Source organism: Hipposideros armiger, unplaced genomic scaffold, assembly GCF_001890085.2.
Source record: "Hipposideros armiger isolate ML-2016 unplaced genomic scaffold, ASM189008v1 scaffold_320, whole genome shotgun sequence".
NCBI classification, from domain to species: domain Eukaryota; kingdom Metazoa; phylum Chordata; class Mammalia; order Chiroptera; family Hipposideridae; genus Hipposideros; species Hipposideros armiger.
The window spans coordinates 1,412,547-1,434,279 of NW_017731670.1; the positions used below are offsets into that span (position 1 = coordinate 1,412,547).

The following is a 21,733-nucleotide window of genomic DNA, read 5'->3' on the forward strand; positions in this document are numbered from 1 at the left end:
CCTAGGAGCTGCCGTACCCAGCCACATCGCCCATCTCATCCCAGTAAATCCTCTTCCTCAGTGGCAGGGCCATGCACGTCCTTCTTCAGAGACCGTTTCCAGCAAGATTATTATGCTCAAACCTTTTCTGACCAACTCCCATCCATGAGAGAACTGGCTATTCCCTCCTTTGGGCAGCATGCTACCACATATAACTTTTACTTACTTCCCTCATAGCACTGCTAGCATTTCTTACACTTAGCAGCAAAAGGCACAGTCAACAGAGTTAAGGTGCCTGGTTTTAAATCCTGGATCTGCCACTTGCTTTGGAAACTTGTACAGTATATGTAACCTGTCCATGAATCACATTTCTCATTAGTGAAGTGAGAATACTGAAAGTAATGATGTCATAGGCCTTTTATGAGAATTAAGCTAATATAGTCATGTGCCACATAGCGACAGGTCATCGGACAATGGACTGTATATATGAGGATGGTCCCATAAGATTCTAATGGAGGTGAAAAGTTCCTAAAGCCTAGTGACGTCGCAGCTATCATAAAGCCTCAGCACAACGCATCACTCACGTGTTTGTGGTGATGCCAGTGTAAACAAACCTACTGCACTGACAGCTGTATAAAAGTATAGCACACACAATTATGTACAGTACATAATACTTGATAATCATAATAAACGATTGTTACTATTTATGTGTTTACTATACTGTACTTTTATCATTATTTTAGAGTACACTCTTTCTAATTACAAAAAAAAAAAGAAAGTTTGCTGCAAAACAGTGTGCCGTGTCATACCGGCAGCAGCCTCGCACGACTTGTGTTTACTACAGCCCTAGATTGCATCATTTTCTCTTCTGCTTGATTTAATTTCATGTTGTTTCATTCATCATGGCCCCTAAACATTTGCACAATGACAAAAATCACGTAACGATGCATTTCTCAGAATGTATCCCCCTTCTCTAGGCTACTTGTGTCCATATAAAACCCTTAAAACAGTGCCGACTCCATGACAGGCACGGTACAAGTGGTAGCTATTAGAATAATTGTGTTTATTATCACTTTCTTGATTGTCCCTTATGGGCAAATACCACGTCTAATTGTTTTTATCCTCAGTGTCTAGCATAGTCCCTCGGACATATTAGACACTTAATAACAGTTTCATGAGAGAATGAACAAATGTATAATAATAGGAATAAGAAATAAAAACAAACACAGACTTTTTCTTTCCCCAAGTTACAATATTCCCCAAGTCCTTTTTCACTGTTCCCCTTTGATGGGAGGGGAAATGTAAGGGTACAAACACAAATGTTCATAGTGTTTTAACCAAAAATTTCAACATGCACCAAGGGTTTCTGTTCTACTGTCTTCCCTAATTCTGTGAGTATCTATGAGTACGCAGCATGGGGAAAATGCCAGCAAAGACAGGAAGCAGGACTGGCTGCCTAATTTGTGGAGCCCAGTGCCAAATGAGAATGCAGGATCCCATGTTCAAAAATGATGATAAATGTAAAGATGGCGACAGTCGAGCTTTTCACTAAGTGTGGAGCTGTTCTGAGCACAACGGTCAGTTTGACTGCACAGAGCATGCTTCCACGAAGCCAGCCCTGCCAGGAGCCTGACACCCTCTTCTCCATCAGCTCTACAACGTGTTCTAAGACACCCATCTAGTTTTTGTTACTACCTGCTTTTTCTCTCACAACTAGATTGAGAGATTCTAGGTCAACAATGTGCTTACTATGCCTCTCCACCCTGAACTGCCCAGGATCCAGCCTCCACCATCCGCTAGAAAAGCAACTGGCCCCTCCATTTATCTCAGTCATCTACGCTGCCCACTGGCTGTCATGCTTAAAATGTTCCTTCATTTATCAACCATTTATTGGGCACCAACCGTGTTCCCAAAACTCTGCCTACAGTGTGATATATACGTTACAGTCTCATTCTCTGAGTTGCCCCATTTTATAAAGAGATTCCTGGCTTTTCCTGGGAAAGGTGGTACCTGCTAATGTGAATAAAAGAAGAAAAGAGCAAAATAACCCTCTGGATGCATGTACATCTTAATGGTGGTATGAACCAACTGAAGGCTAAATCATAAGGAAGAAGACCCCCAGCACAGGCCACTGGAGGGCTCCTTCATGCTATGTAGAAAATCCCTTAAACAAATCCATCTAGACCTCTTCTTAGACCATCTAGGATTCAGGTTCTGCCTCTTCACTGACCCCAAACAACATGGCTTCGCAGAAACAGTGGCAAGAAGTCCCATCACAGAGGTAGAAGGTAGGATAAGGACAAAAAAGTAAAATAATTACAGGAAAAGATACATTTATCATGGGAGGGAAATTGGGGCTGGGTAAGAAGAAAAGGAAATGAAATTAGAAGGTGGGAAGGGAAAATGAAGCCTTTGGTCTGGAAAACAAAAGTCATTCTCCACTCTCCTACTACACAAATGCATTGTTGGTGTCCTGTATTAAAATATAAATTCAGCACAGAGGCAATAATGCTGGCAGTAACGTGCACAGGCAGAGAGCCAAGAGCCTCAGCCGTTGGCAGCCACTCGGCCCCGAGGGCCCCTGCAACAGAGTCCAGGTTATATCTGTCAGACACTGAGCCACTGAACACTGTTATTTCTTAGTTAAGGGCTCTGATGTTGGGTTTGAAATTTTCTTCATTTTGGGAGCTATAAACAAATAGTGATTGCTTTGCAGAGAGGCAGAGAATATATTCTTATTTGCTATATCTAGTGAGGAATGGTAGCAAGTATAGTATTACTCAAATAAATGCAAATGGTAGGGGATGAAGGCTCTCTCCTACAAAGTGCATTGTTTCTTAAGGCTGTTCATGTTTTTAATGAGTACTTATTGAATCCCTTGTGAGTACCGGGTATAGAGCAGTGAAGAAGAGAAACGTTCTTCTGGGGCAGACAGGGAGCAAATATGTAAGCACATTAATAAACAAGATACTTTCCTATAAAGATTAAAATATAATGAAGGAAATAACCAAGGGAATGTAAAAGAATAACTGGAGGAGGCCGGTGAGGTTAGGGTTAGCTTAGGAGAGGGCTCAGCACAGGTTGTTTTCACAAGGTGGCACTTTGCCAAGACTTGAACTATAAGGCTTAGAAAGGAAAAGAGGTAGACATTGTGCGTTTAAGGTAGAAGGAACAAGTGCAAAGGTCCTGAGGTAGGATAGAGATTGGTTATTGTAGTAACCAAAAGGTGATCATCAAGGCTAGAATGTAGAGAACAACGGGGGACATATTTGGCTGCTACGTGTAGGACAGATTGCAGAAGCAGGAATGGACACAGGAAGGCCTGATATGAGGCTACTGTAGTGGTTCAGACAAGAAATGATAGAAGGTGAGGAAGTGGGGAAGGAAGGAGGGCAAGGGATTCATTAAGGCGATAGGACCATGTCTGCAGTATACTGACTATCAGGGGTCAGCGATGCCTGCACACATCCCTGAGACGTCCTTACTTATTTGGAAGTTACCTCTTCAACAGCCTCAGTTATTTAGAACATAAAGTTAAAAAAAAAAATTATCTTTGAAAAAAGTCTCCATATTTAAGTTGCTGCAGATTACTCATAGTGGGGATGCTCATTTCAAGCCTATTTGTTTTTATTTCGCAAACATGTTTCTTGTTTGTGTGTTTTGTTTTTGAAAAGCGTGGGTGCTCAATTGCCGAACCCAGAAGAGATCAGATTCAGCACCTCAGAAGTAGGCAGGTGAAAGACTGACAAAGTGAGAGCAGTGACAGGGGACAACTGCTATCCGGGCAAAGAAGGAGGAGACATACAGATAGACATACATGCATACCCACAAATAAATGAGCAACCACACATTCTAATGAGTGCTCAGAAATATTTTAAACTGGAGTTAATCAGTAAAATGGCCTCAGAGACCACACTAGCCTTTGAAGGCATCAAGGGGCTTCAATATTCATTCCTGGGTGCTCACACCAGGGACCACTTTCTGTCACAAAACATCTCTAAACCATAGCCTCCTCTCCTCATGCTTCCCACAAGCCCTTTGCGTCCCCTTCCTCAGGGCGCTTACTACCTTATTTTCTCCTTCTGTAATCTTCCACCCCACGAGATAGTGAGAGCTTTGAGGGCAGCTCTTTAATGCCATTGTTTATCTCCATGTCTCTGGGGCCAACCACAGGGCCCTGCACAGACTACACACTCATCAAAAGTGTTGAAAGTACCACTGAGGGCAGCTGTTAATTTACCTCTAGGAGAGACAGCCTGTGGCCCAATAACTCAGCAGCTATTGTATCAGTAGCTAAAGCATTCCCAAGCTTTACAGAGATTTGTACAGGTACAGCACAGGCTGGGCTGTTTCTTTTCTTTCCTTTTTTTTTTTTTTTTAAACAGATGGATAGATAGTTTTAAACCACTGCTTCTTGGCAGAGCAACTAAGGTGGGCTCAGGCAACAGCGCTGATATAATTATAGTTTTGGTTATGCCCGATGTGTTTTATTCTGATGTGCATATTTTGTGCTCCATACACGTTTAAAGATTTAATTAAATGTTTTATTATAGGAAACACACTGCCAAATATCAGCATCATTACTTTTTTATTTATTTATTTTTTCACAGAAACAGCCATTCCCTCATTTTGTTTTGAGATTTTAATAGAAATCAGGCTTACATTTACTTGGTAATATTGACATGGCCACCAACAAAAATGTCCTGTTTCTGAAACAAACTCATAGATACAGAGAACAAACTGATGGTTGACAGATGGGAGCGGGGTTGGGGGGCTGGGTGAAAATAGTGAAGGGATTAAGAAGTAAAAATTGGCAGTTACAAAACAGTTACAGAGATGTAAAGTACAGCATAGGGAATAAAGTCAGTAATATGATAATAAGTATGTATGGTACCAGGTGTGCAAGACAAGACTTACTGGGGGGATCACCTTGTGAGTTACATAAACGTCTAACCTCTATGCTGTACACCTGAAACTAATATAATATTGAATGTCAACTATAATTAATATATTTTTTTAAATTTTTTAAACATCCTGTTTCTTGTTACTTGCAGGCTGTCACTGCAAAGTGAGCTCTGCAGGGGTAAAGTATATATCCTGCCCAACTTAGACTCCAGCAGTGTTGGACATGGTACTATGCCCATGATAGGCTCCAGCTGAGAGAGAGAGGGAACAGCCATGTAGGGAACCTGAGGAAGTGCCTTTGGGACACTGACGATAAAACCGATAAAACCGAGCAAATGAAAATAAGGAAGGAAGGAAGGAAGGAAGGAGGGAGGGAGGGAGGGAGGGAGGGAAGGTTTGAAGGGGAGTGAAGACTTCTTTCTTCAGTCCTGAACCAGGGAGCAGAAAATTAAGACTGTTGTCGATTAGCCAGACTTTCTACTTTTGGGAATTTTAATTATGGTTTCACTGACCCCAGTTTCTTTTATTAAGATTTCTTCCTATTATTGTTTAAAGCTGATATTTGCAAGTTTGCCTGCTTTAATGAAAATTATGGGCTATAATTAAATTGCTTTAGTGCTATCATTACATAGATATCAGATGAGTAGGATTACAGTAAACAAAGAAATAGGTCTTAAATTAAAAATTATTTTAAAAAGAATTTTGTCTAATTGCCTAAAAACGACAAATATAACAGTGTTGAAAATCAATGCCTCTACAGTTTTAAATAGGAAGGGATCTTAATTTTAACTAAAACAATGTTTGCATGTAAACAAACATCTGGATAAAACTTTTGAAATTTGGAGAAAGTTAAAAAAATCTGAATCATTTTGTCTACAGAGTGTTGAACACTTGGATATTTAAAAGTATTTACATTAATGCAGTATACTTTATTTTGACAGAAAAATACTTAAGAACAAATTTTTTTAAATTTTCTCAAGAGAGCAGAGAGAAACCGTATCTATTAGAGGGATTAGGAAAGACATGAAATTTGAGTTTTGATTTAAAAAGTAGCCCTAGCACTCCTAACTAGCAGCCTGTGACCTTGGTTAAGTTATTTAACCCCAATAAGAAATAATTTTTCAACTTATAAAATAGGCATAATGATAGCACCATTATGAGATCTTTTTTGGTGATTCAGTGTGAAACAAGTAGACGTGTGCTTGGTTTCCCTCAAGAATTCATGTCCACATAGAACCTCAGAATGTGACTAAATTGTGTTACCCCCAAATTCGTATGTTTAAGTCCTAATCCTGAGTACCTCAGAATGACCTTATTTATAAACAGGGTCTTTACAGATATCATTAGTTAAGATGAGGTCATTAGGGTAGGCCCTAACCCAATATGATCTATAACCATATAAAAAGGGAACACAGAGGGCGGCTGGTTAGCTCAGTTGGTTAGAGCACAGGCTCTTATCTCCAAGGATGCTGGCTCAATTCCCACACGGGCCAGTGAGCTGCGCCCTCCACAACTAGATTGAAAACGACTACTTGACTTGGAGCTGATGGGTCCTGGGAAAACACACTGTTCCCCAATAAAGTTAAAAAAAAAAAGAAAGGGAACACAGAATACACATGGGAACACAGAGACTGCCATAAGAAGAGACATAGGGAGAAGACAATCATCTATAAACCAAGGAGAGGACTGGGACAGATAGATCTCTTCCACACAGCACTCAGACGGAATCAACCCTGCTGACACTTTGATCTCAGACTTTCAGCCTCCAAAACTGTGAGACAAAAATTTTGTGCTGTTGAAACCATGCAGTTCGTGGTATTTTGTTAGGACAACAGGAGCAAAGTAATACAGTGGTGGCCTTATTTAGAAAGAGAGGCTTTGCAAATGTAATTAAGATGAGGTCATCCTGGATTAGGGTAGGCCATAAATCTGATGGGGGGGGTGCTTATAAGAAGGGAGACACACAGGGAGGAAAGCCTGGTGACAATAGAGGTAGAGACTGGAGCAATGTAACCACAAGCCAAGGAACGCCAAAGACTGCTGATAGCCACCAGAAGATAGGAAAGAGGCAAGGAGACGCCTTCAGAGCCTCCAGAAAGAACCAACCCGGTCAGTTCCTTGATTTTGGACTTCTGCATTCCAGAGCTGTGGGAGAATAAATCTCTGTTTTGTTTTCTTTCTTGATTTCTTTCTTTCTTTGAATCACACGATTTGTGCCAATTTGTTATAGTAGCCCTAAGAAACAAACACTGGAGTATCATATAAAGTACTCTGTCCACTTATAAAGGGCTGTGTAAAGATTTATGATTAGAAATTACGCTTTCACATCTAGTCCGGAGTTAAAGATTATCAACTCCAGAATGAGTTTATGGAATTGTTACTAGTAAATGGATAAACTGGTGTGATTTTTGAAGTTGGTCGTTTCCTAAACTACTTTAGCATGTACCACTATTGGGGGAGGGAGAAGAATATTCACAGGAGAAATATTAAAGGTCAAAAGATTCAAACAAATCTGTAATGATAAGCAATATAGAAGTGAATAAAAGCAAAGACTGTCATAATTATTAAGCGAATAGTATGTTGTTGTACAAGTATATGTCAAAATGATACATAAAGAAAATGTGTTAGCATATTGAGTAGGAGAAAGGAAAGCTGTTTCTACGAAGGATTTATTTTGTGACATAACTCTTTTTGTTGATGGCATAGGTCTTAAATGTTTTCAACGTCAACCCCAGTTTCTATAAGAAAAAACGTATTTATTCTCGGGAAAAATTGAGTTGGACAACTATAATGGTCTTTCAATCATCTGCTTCAGGAGACTCTCTGCCTGTCAGTAAACAATGGAACAATTGATGTTGTTCTTTTAAAACTTTACAACCTTTTAGATCTACTTCATTGCAGAGTTTCAACTTCAACTGTTTAGCTTTTAGATGATTTAACCACATCTCTCCAGGGCTACTAATTCAAATATGAAGCCAAATCTCTGGTTAAGTCTGGTTTCCCAAATATCTTCAAACCCCAAGTGAACCAGATATAATTATTCCACTACATAGTGATTTTTCTACTAGCAAATTGACCACTGTTTTCTATGTGTTCTGGAATCCCATAGAAACAGGATTGTTGTTGTTGATGTTGTGCTATTTTGTTTTATTCCCTCTGTTCTAAAATAGTCTCCTCAAAGACAACATATTTGGCCACCAAAAAATGATGTATCTTTGGGCAAGATGCTTAACCTCTTTGGTCTTCCATTTCTGAACTCGTAAAATGGGAATAAGAACCTCATAGGCTTCTTGTAATGTTAAATAAATTAAGAAGCTTAAATGTCTAGAACACATTAAGAGCTTACCAGTTTTAATTCTATCTCCAGTTCCCTTAATACTACACATCAAAAAACTCAAACAGAAGCGATTTGATGAGGATAGAACCCTGCTGCCATTTCTCTGCCTAGCTACATGTTAATGTAAGTCATCTGCCTATGCTTTTTCATCCGAAACTTCCAATTGTGTACTAGATGCCACCTCTCTCTAAAGATGTTATTCTAGCATTCTACCATCTTTCTCCTATATTTCTAATTGTTCCCTTATTACTAAATACAAACATTTCTTTATTTCTTCCATCTTAATCTGCAGCAACAAAGACAATCTCTATTGTCCTTGTATACCCATATTTTTTTCTGCTCCTTTTTAGAGCAAAACTCCTTAAAATAGTTATTTATGCTCAGCAATGCCAAGTCCTCTCCCCGTCAGACCCTCATCAGTGCGTAAGACTCACACCATCCCACAAAAGTTCAGTTGGCAGAGTTGATCACTGTGTTTATTTTGATGCATTTTCTTTACTTGGCTTCTAAGACAAGAAAACAAATACTGGTTAACCTCCCATCTCACATGTAACACTTTCTCGGTCTCCATTGCCTTTCCTCCTCCTCTCCCAGACCTCTCTTCAGTTGGACTATCCCACAGATTAGCACTTGGTGTCTTTTTCTTCTCTCTATTTTCATTCAATTCCTTTTATTCTCACTCAGCCTCATAACTTTAAATCTTTACCTTCTATGTCACAGTGAATCCCAAATGTATATATCTCCACTTAGACCCCCTCCTGAACTTCAGACTGGTTGTTCCTTGATGTCTACACTTGGATATCTAATAGTCATCTGGAATTTAATGTATCCAAAAGTAAATATCATCTTTTCACTGTGCCTCTCTGCATTTTTCCCCCTATCTTAATTGATGACAGATCTATTCTTCTAGGTATGCAGTCTATTTTTAATGCATTGGCCCAAATGATCCCTTTAATATAAAGTCGGGTCATCTGAATCTCATCACCCCTCTTTCTACACTTTCCAGACGTACTATACACTAGATGTTCCCTAAATACACAAGGCTGACTCTCACCTTAACACCTTTACACCAGCTCTTTGCTTTGCTCTTTCTCCAGACACACACTTCATTTCCTTCAGGACTTCGCTCCAATGAGGACTATACTGATTTGATTATTGTTTTTAATATCGCCTTCACCTTCCACACCAGCACTCTTGACCTTTCATACTCTGTTTATTTCTCATCTTCTTACACCTCTTAAATTTAGTTGTTTATTGTCTACAATTTGTCTCCTCACATTACGATGTAAGCTTCAGAAGGGCAACAATTTGGTTTTGTTTGTTTGTTTCTCTGATGTATCTCTGGGATCTAGAGGAGTAATCTAATTGGCACAGAGTAAAGGCTCAATAAATATATGTCAAATGAATAAATAAATTAGAAATGTTTAAGCAAGAAGGAAGAACATTCTAGAATACAATCTTTTACAATCCTAAGCATGTTGATAGTGATAGAGTCATTGTTATATATATTTAATAATGGAAAAATCAGTCTCTATTCAAATAATAACCAAATAAGCCCTAAATATGTGGCAAAGGCTTTTGAATGAATTCAATATTATCTCAGGTAAAGACTATTAAACAGAGGATATAAAAGCAAAATACTTATGAAAATCAGGAATAAAATGTACAAGGAGACAAGAATTGTACCAGAGTCATCTATAAAGAATCCAATTTTATAAAAACTGGGGTAAATGAAAAAAAAACAACTTCTTGCCACTGCAGAAATAAAAATAAAAATTAATTCTGTATTCATCGCAAAACAGCTACTCAAATAATAGTCAAAGTGCTGGAGAACTTCAAAGCTAGACAACTCTAGGGCATCATGAGCCAATCAATTTGTCTGTGGCTTCTCTGGGTCTCTTGTTCCTTCTCATGTTTACTGCCTAACATTTGACCACTTTACTGTTTGTTGGCAACTCTCACAAGTGAGCAACCTAGAGAAACAAAATGAAACATAAGCAAATTAAAGCTACTCCTGCTAGCAGCCAGGAGACTATGTTGGGGTCTTGGTGTGTACAGTAAAAAACATGCATACTATTTAAAAGTATTTACTAAATTGAGTACAAGAAATGCTTTCTGGAAATCAGTTGCTAACATTGGCTGACCCAATTCAATTACGGTGAGCAATAAAACCTGTCTTAAATAGACTCAACTGATGTAGTAAAAAGGATTCACGATATATATGAATGTTCAAAAGAAGAAGGAAGAAAGCAGGCAAGAGGGTGGAGAGAATACAGGCCTCTGGTATAGAAATTATCTACAGGAGGTAATTTAACATGACGGAAATTCACCTAAAATAAGCAAGAACTAGGGTCAAACCTGACTCCACCACTTACTAGCGGTAGAAACTGTGTCACAACACTTAACTCTCAGAACCTACTTTCTTATTTGTAAAATAAGAATAGCAATAGACTTTTCTCATAAAGTTTTTGCGATAAACTGTGTTTGTCTTCCATATTTAAATCCCAGTTTCCATTACATGTTATCTGCCTACTTGGAGAAATGTTGACAGTCATCTCATTTTAAGCCTTATCTTTTCTTTCAATTTTGCAAGGATAAACCCTGAAGAAATATCTAGAGAGTAATTAACATATGGCTAAAACTATCATGGGAAATATAAAAAGATAGATTAAAAAGTGCAACTGGAACCTGTTTTAAATAAGAGGCAGTCTATTGGTAAAAATATGTTTTCTTCTTCAATTACACAGGAAAATATTATAAACGCTCTATTTAAAATTATAATAAGGTATCTCTTGGATGAGGAGGAAGATTTTCTTCCTTTTATACAGACTAAAGTACAAAAAATGCTTTGCTCTTTGTAAACTTACTTGAACTTAAGTTCTATGAGAAGAGAGATCTTTGTCTGTTTCATTACAAACTCCCTTGACTAATGAATGAATTATAATAGGCTATTAAGAAATACTTTTGAATGAACACAGTATGCACAGATTACAGTGAACCTGGCACAGGGGTGGGGCCCATCTGCCTCTGCAGGTGACCACACACACAATAAGACAAATAATAACAACCTAGAATTTTATTAGCACCTAGATAAAATGCAACACAACCATTCCTAGAGTTCCTAAACCATCACTTATAAACTCATAGAATTCCATTGAAGAACTCATAGTCCATATGAAATATATATTAGTATATGCATAGAGATGAAAGTTCTAATATTTTCTTAACAAGCAAAATATAATTTCTTGAAATTACCAGAATAGACCCTTCATGATAGAAAAGGCAGTAAAGGTAAAAGTTTGGGGAAAAATTCTACTCCTCTGTTTAAAAATCAAGCTCTAAACTTTAGCTTCATTTTAAAAAGACTATGTAGAAAATTAAATTTAAATTCTTTATTTAGCTTTTGGAATAATATACAAACAGCTATCACAAGAAATTATTTAACATTAATGGGATATATTAAATACCAAAGCTAAATAATTTTTCTGTAGAATGCTTACTACAAAAATATAACAGATGTGGACGATAAGCCACAAATACTGAAAGAGGTATCTATAGATTTTTGTCCTCAGGCTAATTATAAATTAGTTTAAAGTTTGCCAAAGTACAAAGCACAGCCTATATGCCTCTTTGCCAACTCTTTCATAAAGCAGATAGAACCAACAATCCAAAGAAGAATGAAAAGGGATTTTCTAATGAAACCATTCTCCTCTGAAGACATATGAGAAGAAAGGTCACTTTCTCATTTACTAGCTTACCTTCTGGTGTCTTTATCATTTTTTTTTATTGTAGGTATTTTTGTGTATTATACTCTATTTATGCATTCTTTAATAGCATCTTTATTTATGACTTTGTGAATCAACATCTTTGTGATAGGAGGTGAAAGTCACTTAGCTAATTACACATGCTTGATAAGCTGCATAATAATAACCACTGCAGTATTATACATTAGTTGAAGGCATGTAAATTACTGCAGTTATTCTCATTTGAAGAAAAACAAAGGACTTTGATTTAGATATCTAAAACACCCTGTTGCCTCCATATCCACCTTCTTAAGTACACTGTGTTCTTACCCAAATCATGGCATCAATAATAAAATAAAGGTTCAATCTCATGCTACCAGTATGACCAAAGAAATAAGAACAAAAACAAAACAAAACAAAATTCAATCTAATGCAAATACTTCTTATCTGTAGTCGAGAATTTTGTTATATGAAGCTTCTTCCATATAATGCAATCCCAATAGAACAGTTTAGTCACTCCCCTCCCCACAAGGATGTTGTAATGAAATCTTACTTGGTCCAGCCAGGAGATTAGAAGTGCACAGAGAGATAGGATGTACAGCACTAGAATATTAATATGACTTCTGTATGAAGACTGGAAATTCTACAAAGTTATGAATAAGGTCAAAATAACACTTAGATGATTTACTGCCATAGAAAATCATGCTCTCCTGTGAGTGATTTACTGGATGTTATATAAAAATGGAGTGTGGACACGCCACATTCAGATGCAGGCTTGCAGCTGTCAGTGTCTACATTTGCTCAATCTGGCTAGAGGATGATTTGAAGGTTGATTTAATTGTAGCTTCTGAATCATGTTCTTCCCTATGTTTTAAATTGTTTAACATAAATATAAAAATGTGAAAGTAATTTTAAGACTAAATATTTAGTATGAAAATCTGCAAAATCTCATTCTCTTCTGGAAGAGTAACTAAAAATGAAAAGACTGTCTGGGGAAAAAATGCTATTGTTTAATAATAGTAATTGCCAAATAGTCATGTCAAATTTACCTTTACATGAGAAAGTTCATGGGGTGTTCTGAAGGAGCTAAGAATAAACAAACAAAAAACTAAGTTTGTGACTGAACTTATCAATTTTAACAGGAATAGAAATCTATGTCTCTATAAACGGAATTGCAGATCAAAAGTATACCAGTTGGGAAGGCAGCATAGTTTGGGTTCCTTGCAGGCCACGTAATAAATAGCCTAAGTATCTTTTCCTCTATACACAAACTCAAAGCAGAGATTCAACTCCTACTGATGCTACCAGCACTAGAACACGAGGCACCACCAACGAGGTTTGTCAATGTTATCTACACAGCTAGGAGTCTCCTTAGCCATCTTTCTGTTCCTTGACAGAACAGATTTCTGTCAGGCTTCATTAAATTCCACATATCGCCTAACCATTCACTTTCCAGCATCAGCAAATCATCCTTAGGGAGAATATCTTGTTCTTCCTCTGTAAGCTTTTTCCCCCATTTTTTATTTCCACTTTTATACATACCTCCTTTTCTACATATTTTCTTGCCGGGTTTTCTGGCACATTCCTTGGATATTCTTTTTACTGAAAAATGAATAGAAGACTAGAAAATAACATGGCGCTCCATCACAGACCGCCGGAACATGCAACAGCACTATCTAACTTATTATGCTCCTGCATTTACTGAGTGCGAAAGATCCCCAATTCGTTGAGCCTGCACATGCAATGGAGAAATGTTGATGCATCTTCTCAGAAGTCATTTGGTAGGAAATGGACATTGGGGACCCATTTCTACCTACATATACGTGCTGTGGAGGAAAGAAAATGAGTAGGCACAGAAAAAAAAAAAAAAAAGAACAGATACACCAACACACATAAACAAAAAGAGCGGCATGCACGCATGTAAAATATGTCTACATGCCAACAGGAAAAGCCATGCATGCTACCAGTACACGTGAATTAATATTGTTAGAGCTTAGAATAGAAAAGCAAAATATAAATATATCTCCCTGTTTTTCCTGTGGTAAACTCACCATCCTCAGTTGGGACATAGATGTTTAAATACAGGCAATCTTCACTCTGGTCTTGTACATATGATGAAACCACATCCAAGTTATTAGTAAACCACACAGGAAGCATGACTTCTGGTAATCTGCCATCGATGATATTCTGGGGACAGACAGGAGCAAATTGAGTGGCATTCCTAATATCTGACCAGGGCGATGGTGGTTCTGGAGGCTGAAAACGATGTTCCCCTGTTGGCGGAGCTGCATATGGAACCCCAAGAAACTGAATAACAGGCCCCAGAATTTCATTGTTGAGTTCTTTCTTAATCCCTCTTATCTTGCCAAAGTTGGTAGTCACCAGTGGGTCTGCATCATCCAATTTTTGGGAGAGCACATGGGCAGCCTGAAGCAAACATCCCAACACACAGAGAGTCAAAGAGGCACCCAATCCCCTGTGTACCAAGCGTGCCATTACTGATCTCCAAACATAATTTGGCCACGCGCATCTGGGCGGTGCCATGGTCCCACATTAGTTGTCTAGTTGTCTGGTTACAGTGAGGCAAAGGTATTTGTATCCACGTGAGAGAGACCTTATAATGGTAGAATCCGCCTCCAATTATTTAAAGGCGAGCTTTTGGAGAAAAGCTCAGAAAGCTCTTCATGCAGCCAGCATCTCCCATTGATTTCACATGTACTGAAGTAGCATCTTCAGTCATCACTGTTTAGCAGACCATATCCTATTGACCATTCTGTTTTCCATAGTAGCACTGTGGTAAGAGGGGCCATTGACTGTAGATTTCCCTCTGATAAATCAAATCCAGTTAGGTGCAGGTCTATATCCTAGAGAAAATGAACATAAATCATTAGCATGAACAAGCTAAAATAGACAGAGTGATGATAACTAGATGTTTAACAAGCTACAGAAATACATTAATAGTGGCTAGAATCAGGTAAGTTAAATAGTATTATAGGAAAATTACGGTTTTACATGAGTTGACAGGTAAAAGAACTGACTATTAGATTGAGGAACTTGCCTGCTGACTTTATACACATTTAAGTGGAAGCAGGTTCTGTTCAAATATAGTTTCAAGAGCATTTCACAGTATCGTACTTTTAAAATAAAAGTTATATGTGAAATTTTCCCATTATGATAGTCTTCAATCACTTCAATAACCACACCATCAGCAAACATGCACAAAATTAGAATTCAATAGCAGGAAACCTTTTTTTAAAAAAATATTGGTAGAGAATTACTGGAACGTAAACAAGCTCTTTAAGAATAATTGTATATATTAAAAACAAACAAACAAAAATGTGGTCTCCAATCCCATGCTTTGTAGACAAAACAAAGCTAATGTTATAACAAGAAAACCAGTATGAGTTCCACCACAATCACTTAAGTTTAACTACCTGATAAGGTTAACCTACTTGTTGTTTCTCAAAAGTCTGTGTAAAATCATTGGCTACTGGTCTCTCACCTTAAATTAAGGTTCAAAAATTTAAAAGACAAAGGGCTTTAGACACAATTTGAAAAAGAGACAGAAGTTGGCATCGTATTTTGCAGACAGTTTTTGTTTGTTTGTTTATCATCCAGCTATATAGTTTAGATATCAGTAAATTTGCAATGTGAAAAATTAATTTCTGAGCCAAAGTCAATATATTTTAAATTACAAATTTTGTTCTCACTATCTGTTAGACATCAAGAAAAGAATAATAATAAAAAAAAACCTCGGTAGTTTAAAAGAACAATCACACCTAATCATGGCATCCTGCATATTAACACTAATTACACACCTAACACTGTTTACCCAGTTCAGCTTAAAGTGCATCGGAATAAAATGTAACATTCAGGGTGATGCAATTCACAGTGTAATTTTACGTTAACTGCAAAATAGTACGCAACACGGCATGTTTGTCTTTTCCTGTTCAAGCAACTCTTAAAGTGCTTACTTTGAAAATAACAGCGTTGATATGTATTACAGATGGTTCTGTCCTATCATATTATGGAAAGATTTTTGAAGAAGTGCTGGTCTGGCAGTGACGCTGCCCTAACTTTGTGTTATTGAAAAGGAGATTGCAAAAACTATATAGGGCAGCAAGAGATTTGGTTCAGGCCTGGTGTTCTTTTAAGTGCTCTGAGCAGTCCATCACAGAAGGCAACAAGGAGATAAATGTTTTTCTTCAAGAATACCTCAGTCTGTGTTTATGTGCACACCTTTGCTGTGAACGCATATTAACATACAAAAGACAGCCTCAGGCCCACCCCATTCTTGTCCCAGAACTCTAGCATGTATTGAAGATGTAGCTACACAAACCCACATCTGTTAAGAATATGTTATGCTTATTCTTGTGCAAAATCTGGATGGGCCACAGCATGGCTGTCTTTCCTAATAACATTCTGGTGTTAAAAAGACCCTTTCTACATCTAACATTCTGGTGTTAAAAAGACCCTTTCTACATCTAAAATAAAGAACCTGTGGTGAGGCCTTACAAGTCTCCATCACCAGTTTTTATTCAGCCTCATTTTCAAGTAGTGCAACCATTTCCAAAAGTTCTTCTTTACATACTTAGTATTTCAGTAATAATAATAAGTACTTGTTTGGTTATTAACAAAATAGCACTTTTTAATATATACATTTATAAACCCTTAACTGCGTAAAAAATAAAAGGGCTCCTTTTTCCCACTGATGTGCTACTTGAACACAAATTGTGGAGGATTTAAATTCTGTATGCCATGGTGAATTTTCAAATTCTAATAATGTTTAGCTTCTGAGGTTACAAAAATATCCCATTTTTCATGGGCTTACCTGTATGGAGAACTATAGTATTCACCCCAAATATTTTTCAGAAGTTGCTACTATAACAATCACCATCATCTAAGTCTGATGTAAAAATATGGCTGGTTTAAATCACTGAAATTTAAAATAGATATATAGATATAGATATAGATATAGGTATAGATACAGATATAGATAGATATAAATATATAGAGATATATAGATAGAGATAGAGACTTAGATAGAGATATAGACAGAGATAGAGATAGAGATATGCCTAAATATAAAGACTCAAATTTTTGGTAGGTTTTTCTTTTCCTATTTATTGGTGCCTTCTTAGTATATGCCAAACCCTTAGCTTTCATGCATTTACATCTAATTTACAGCAACCCTATAATATTAGTTCATTAGTTATCCCTTTTTTACTCAAGAGGAACTGAGAGTTAAAGAGGTTAAATACCTTGGCCAAGGTCTCTCAGTTAATCAATAGCAGATCCAAGAGCCCATTGGCATCTGATTTAAAGGCCATCCCCTTGATCATTGCACATTATTTAGTCTTTCACTTCACAATTAACACTTTTAAAAAAATTGATCCCAGTACACTTAAAATTGAATTGTAAAAGTGTTTTATGTTCCCTCAGAAGATAGAGTCTAGGTAAATATTCTGACAAGTTCATAGAAACAGAGGAATTTAAATGGTGTATCCTGTTCTTATTGGAAGTTTAGATTTTTTTTTAATCTTTTTTACTTTACATGGAATGCAGCGATTGGTTGTTAAAACAATAATAGGTACCCAAAAAAAGCCAAAAAAAAAAAAAGCCCTCTACTTCAGAATAGCCTAAATGTCTACTACTAGATATTGATAAATGAATTATGATATATTCACAAATTGGAATTCTATACTTCAGAGCAAATAAAGGACCTAGACCTAAATATATCAACATTGATGAATATCAAACATTTTGAATAGAGCAAGTTGCAGAAGATCAGGTACAGTAAAATGTTATTTATATAAAGCTTAAAATATGTAAAACAATACTACATATTATTCACAGATATATAAATATGTATTAACAGGACATTTGCAACCACTGGGTAAAGAGGAAAGGGAAAGAAATCAGTTCTAGCTATTAATTAATTAATTAATTAATTGACACCTAAGATATTTAACCTGTGGTGAGGCCTTAAAAGACCAACAATTAATTAACTACAGCAAGTTTTACAAGTCTTGTTTGATAGTGTTAGGTGATACACACACACAGACACAGACACACACACACACACACACACCTTTGTTAAGACATTCTCTATATTTTCCTCTACGTTTGAAATATTTTATGATAAGTACTTAAATTAATGAGGTCAGAAAAGCTTTATTCAGCAGACCAGGCAAGTAGATAAGCATATCAATCCACACAGGACTAGCATCCTCTAATATTGAAGTTAGTGGCGATACTAGCTCAGAAATTCTTCCATTATTCCTCTCTTTGGGTTAAAGCATGTTTTAGTCTACTGAAAGAAATAAAATAAAAAATCAATAACATTTAAAAAGACATCATAAATGAGAATACATTCTCTCACTTGCATTAATTCATCCTAATAGCTGGTTTATCAACTAGTTTGTTCCAGAATGACCCAGGCCAAAGTGATGATTAGGGAGACAGCAGAGAGCCTGGGACATTAGATATTCACAGGGCGTGGGCACATTCATCAATGTTTCCTTCACTCAATAAACATTCACTGGGTATCAACAATGTATAAGCTATTGTGTTAAATGTTATGAAAATGTAAGACAAGTACAATCCAGCCATTGCTCCCAAGTAGCTACAATATTGTAAAGGAATATTGCTTTGTTTTTGTTATTTGTTTTATTGTTGAACCCCATCCCCACCCCAGCCAGCCCACTGAATTTCTTATTCAATGACACGGATTTGGGGCTATTGTTTTTTTAAATAATATCTTTATAGTCATCATAAAATCCATGTGGAAACTGTTTACATAGTGCAGGCATTAATAAATCTCTACTGATCTGGATTGACTGTATGCTTATCGCCGAGCTGCGTAGAGATTGGCCAATACAATTGATTGCCATTATTCATCCTAGTTATGGTCTCTAAAAGTCATTGCATACACTGAATTAGGGAACACAGATCCATTGTCCCTAGGGACACACACACACACACACACACACACACACACACTTAATATTGTTATAAACTATAATCTTAAACCCTAGAAACAATTCTCCTTAGTAGCTTCTGTTTTCTTTATTTTACAAAAGAGGAAACAAGGTTCAGATGGGGTAAGTGGCTTGTCTGAGGTGACCCCGTTAACAGGGCTGAGAGTTGGGACGCCAACCCTTCCAGCTGGCTCGGCACTTGAGCTTCTAACGCCACACTGCACTACCTCTACCATCCTCAATTTTTTTGCTCCTTTGCTCATGTGTGTGGATGACTGAAAGCATCATGAGTACTGATGTGGGGGTACAAATAAATTTTAGTTAATAGGGAAATTTGTAAATATAGATCCAGGATCAATGAAGAATGACTGTATTAACTGAAGCTAAACAATGTTTTGTGCTACCTATGAGTATATGAGTTGAGTTCAGAACATATCAGTCTATCAACAGTGCTCAATAATGTTTAAGAATTAGATTTGGTAATAATAACAATAATATTTGGATATAATAATAACTGGTTTCAGTGGAGTGTGGCAATTTTCAATGGCCAAGTCTGGCCATGTAACTGGAATGTGCCTATGTGACCACCTTTCTGTAAGAAAATCTGACCATTGACAGATTTTGGGCTTCCTGTACCAATATGTTTCACATGCACACAGGTGGTGGTTCAAGACTGGGAGACAAGGGGTATCCTGTGTGACCCAGCAGTGGGACAACAAGAAGACTGAGCCTGAGATTTCTGGACCCCGTTCAATACATACCCTTCTCTTGCTATTGCTCTATTGTATTCTCTGCCTGTAATAAAGCTGTCCAATGCATATAAACTATTTGAGTCCTGTGAGTCCTTTCTGTAACTGAACACTTAAAGTAACTTATGTGTAATTAATTCACACAGTAAGTACTTAAAAATGGGATGAATAAACAAATGAATGCAATTGCACAAAATGTTGTTAGGCTTTAAAAGAAGATAGAGGTCTACCTCAAATTAGTGGTTTAGGAAAGAGTTCATGAATCAGGGGGAATTTGAGCTGGGCCTCAAACAATGAATAAGGTTGAAACATATATTGATGGTCATGCAAGAGATCCCAGGCTGAAGGCACATTCTAGAAACAGGGGAAAGGTTACATAGTGGATACTGTGGTGCTCGACCTCCCTAGACCTGGCTCACACTCCAATGGCTGGTCCGCACCAGTGTAGAAAGGCCTGGCCTTGTCACCTCAATGCAGGCCATCTCTGAAGGACCATCCCAGCCCCAGGGCTCCCAATGGAAAGGAGCAGAGGGAAGAGTTGGCTGTGATTCTCTCACTCACTAAGTATTTTTTCCAGTGGCATGCCCCAATAACCTTCCAGCTGGCAAACTTCCATCTCAGCATCTTTATATTTACCCTGAGAAATCTAACATATGACAGGCAGGAAAGAAACCACCACATTTGAGGAGGGCACAATTTAGTTTGGCCAGAACACAGAGTAAACGAGGTTGAGCATTGAATGAGACAGACTGGCAAGGCCAGGTTACAGCCAAATCAAGCAAGCCCTTCATTAAAAGGCTAAAGAGTTTGGATTGTATTCACTGGATGATGAAAAGCCATTCAATATTCCTAGCAGGGGAAGAATATTATTAAGTTTATTCACAAGACACTTAAATGAGCCGTGCTGTGGGAGCAGGGATCCCCAAAGCACTGTGTTCATATGCCACCACACGATGGCCAGGTTAGAAAAGGGAAGTAAATTATTGAAGTTCTATGTACCACAATATTTTCTATAAAGTAAAAAGAGAAAGAAATTAAGCTTTGCTAATACGAATATATGGTTTAATACACGTGCCTTCACATGGCTGTGAGAAGCATGTAGCACAATGCATCTTGGGAAGGTGTAGAGTTCTATAACACAGTAGGCTTGCCAGCAGTGGCCTTTTATTGTTGCTATGTTTCCTTTTCAATGTATAGCTATGTATTAGAGTTTACATTATTGGATAAGTAGATTTACACAGTTTTCATCATGTTTTAATTGAAGTGACCTTCACAAAATGGACTACTGCATGAAGTATTTCCCACAAGATAAATGTAGATTAAAGAACTACTAGAAATTTAATCATAAGAACAAGAAATGAGCAGAAATGAAACTTCTACTTATAGTACAAGCTCTTTTTCGGCTACATTGCAAGACTAAAAACAATGGCTATTTAATCACATGTAATAGCAAGTCAAAAATATTTGAAAACTTCAAGAAGATAACTTGAAATACAATTTATATTCATTTCATTAGCTGTGAACTTCACCCTAAGAACCCCAATGTTTGAGATATTAACAAATGATGGAATGAAGACATCAAGATTTTTAAGTTATTAAGAATACTGATTTCATCTTTCTCATCATTTAATGTCTATTTTTTTGTGTATTTTTTAATCTGATGATAGATATTTATGTAGAAGTATATATATTTTACATTTTTTATGGTTTGGTTTTCAAAACCACAGGATTACATGATCACAAAGGTATGCAAACCATTACCTTAGTCAATGAATTGGTGACAAAGAAACCAGAAATAATTTTATTTTCATGTTCAGGTTGAATACATCTACATTTATGTGAAAATGACAACAAAAACAACTAATATCATAGACCACCAACTACTTGCCAAGCCCTGTCTAAGGCACTTTACATGGCTCATGTCATTTAGTTCTCACAACAGACTTAAACCAAGTACTGTTGCTTGAGATGAGGAAAGTGAGGCTTTAGGTGGTTAGATAACTTTATTAAGGCCACAAAGCTAAGAAAAAACAGATCCAA

General features: G+C 37.1%; 1 protein-coding gene across 6 annotated transcripts in view; it reads right to left on the reverse strand.

The window, feature by feature from the left end:
• Nucleotides 1–21,733, reverse strand: part of NLGN1 (neuroligin 1) — a 904,313-nt gene that overhangs the window by 720,976 nt on the left and 161,604 nt on the right. For all 6 annotated transcript variants that reach the window (XM_019660522.1, XM_019660520.1, XM_019660525.1 and 3 more), the window contains exon 2: nucleotides 14,016–14,828. In XM_019660522.1, coding sequence (XP_019516067.1) covers nucleotides 14,016–14,508 — 493 coding nt within the window. In that variant the 5' untranslated portion in view covers nucleotides 14,509–14,828. The remainder of the gene's footprint in view (nucleotides 1–14,015; nucleotides 14,829–21,733) is intronic.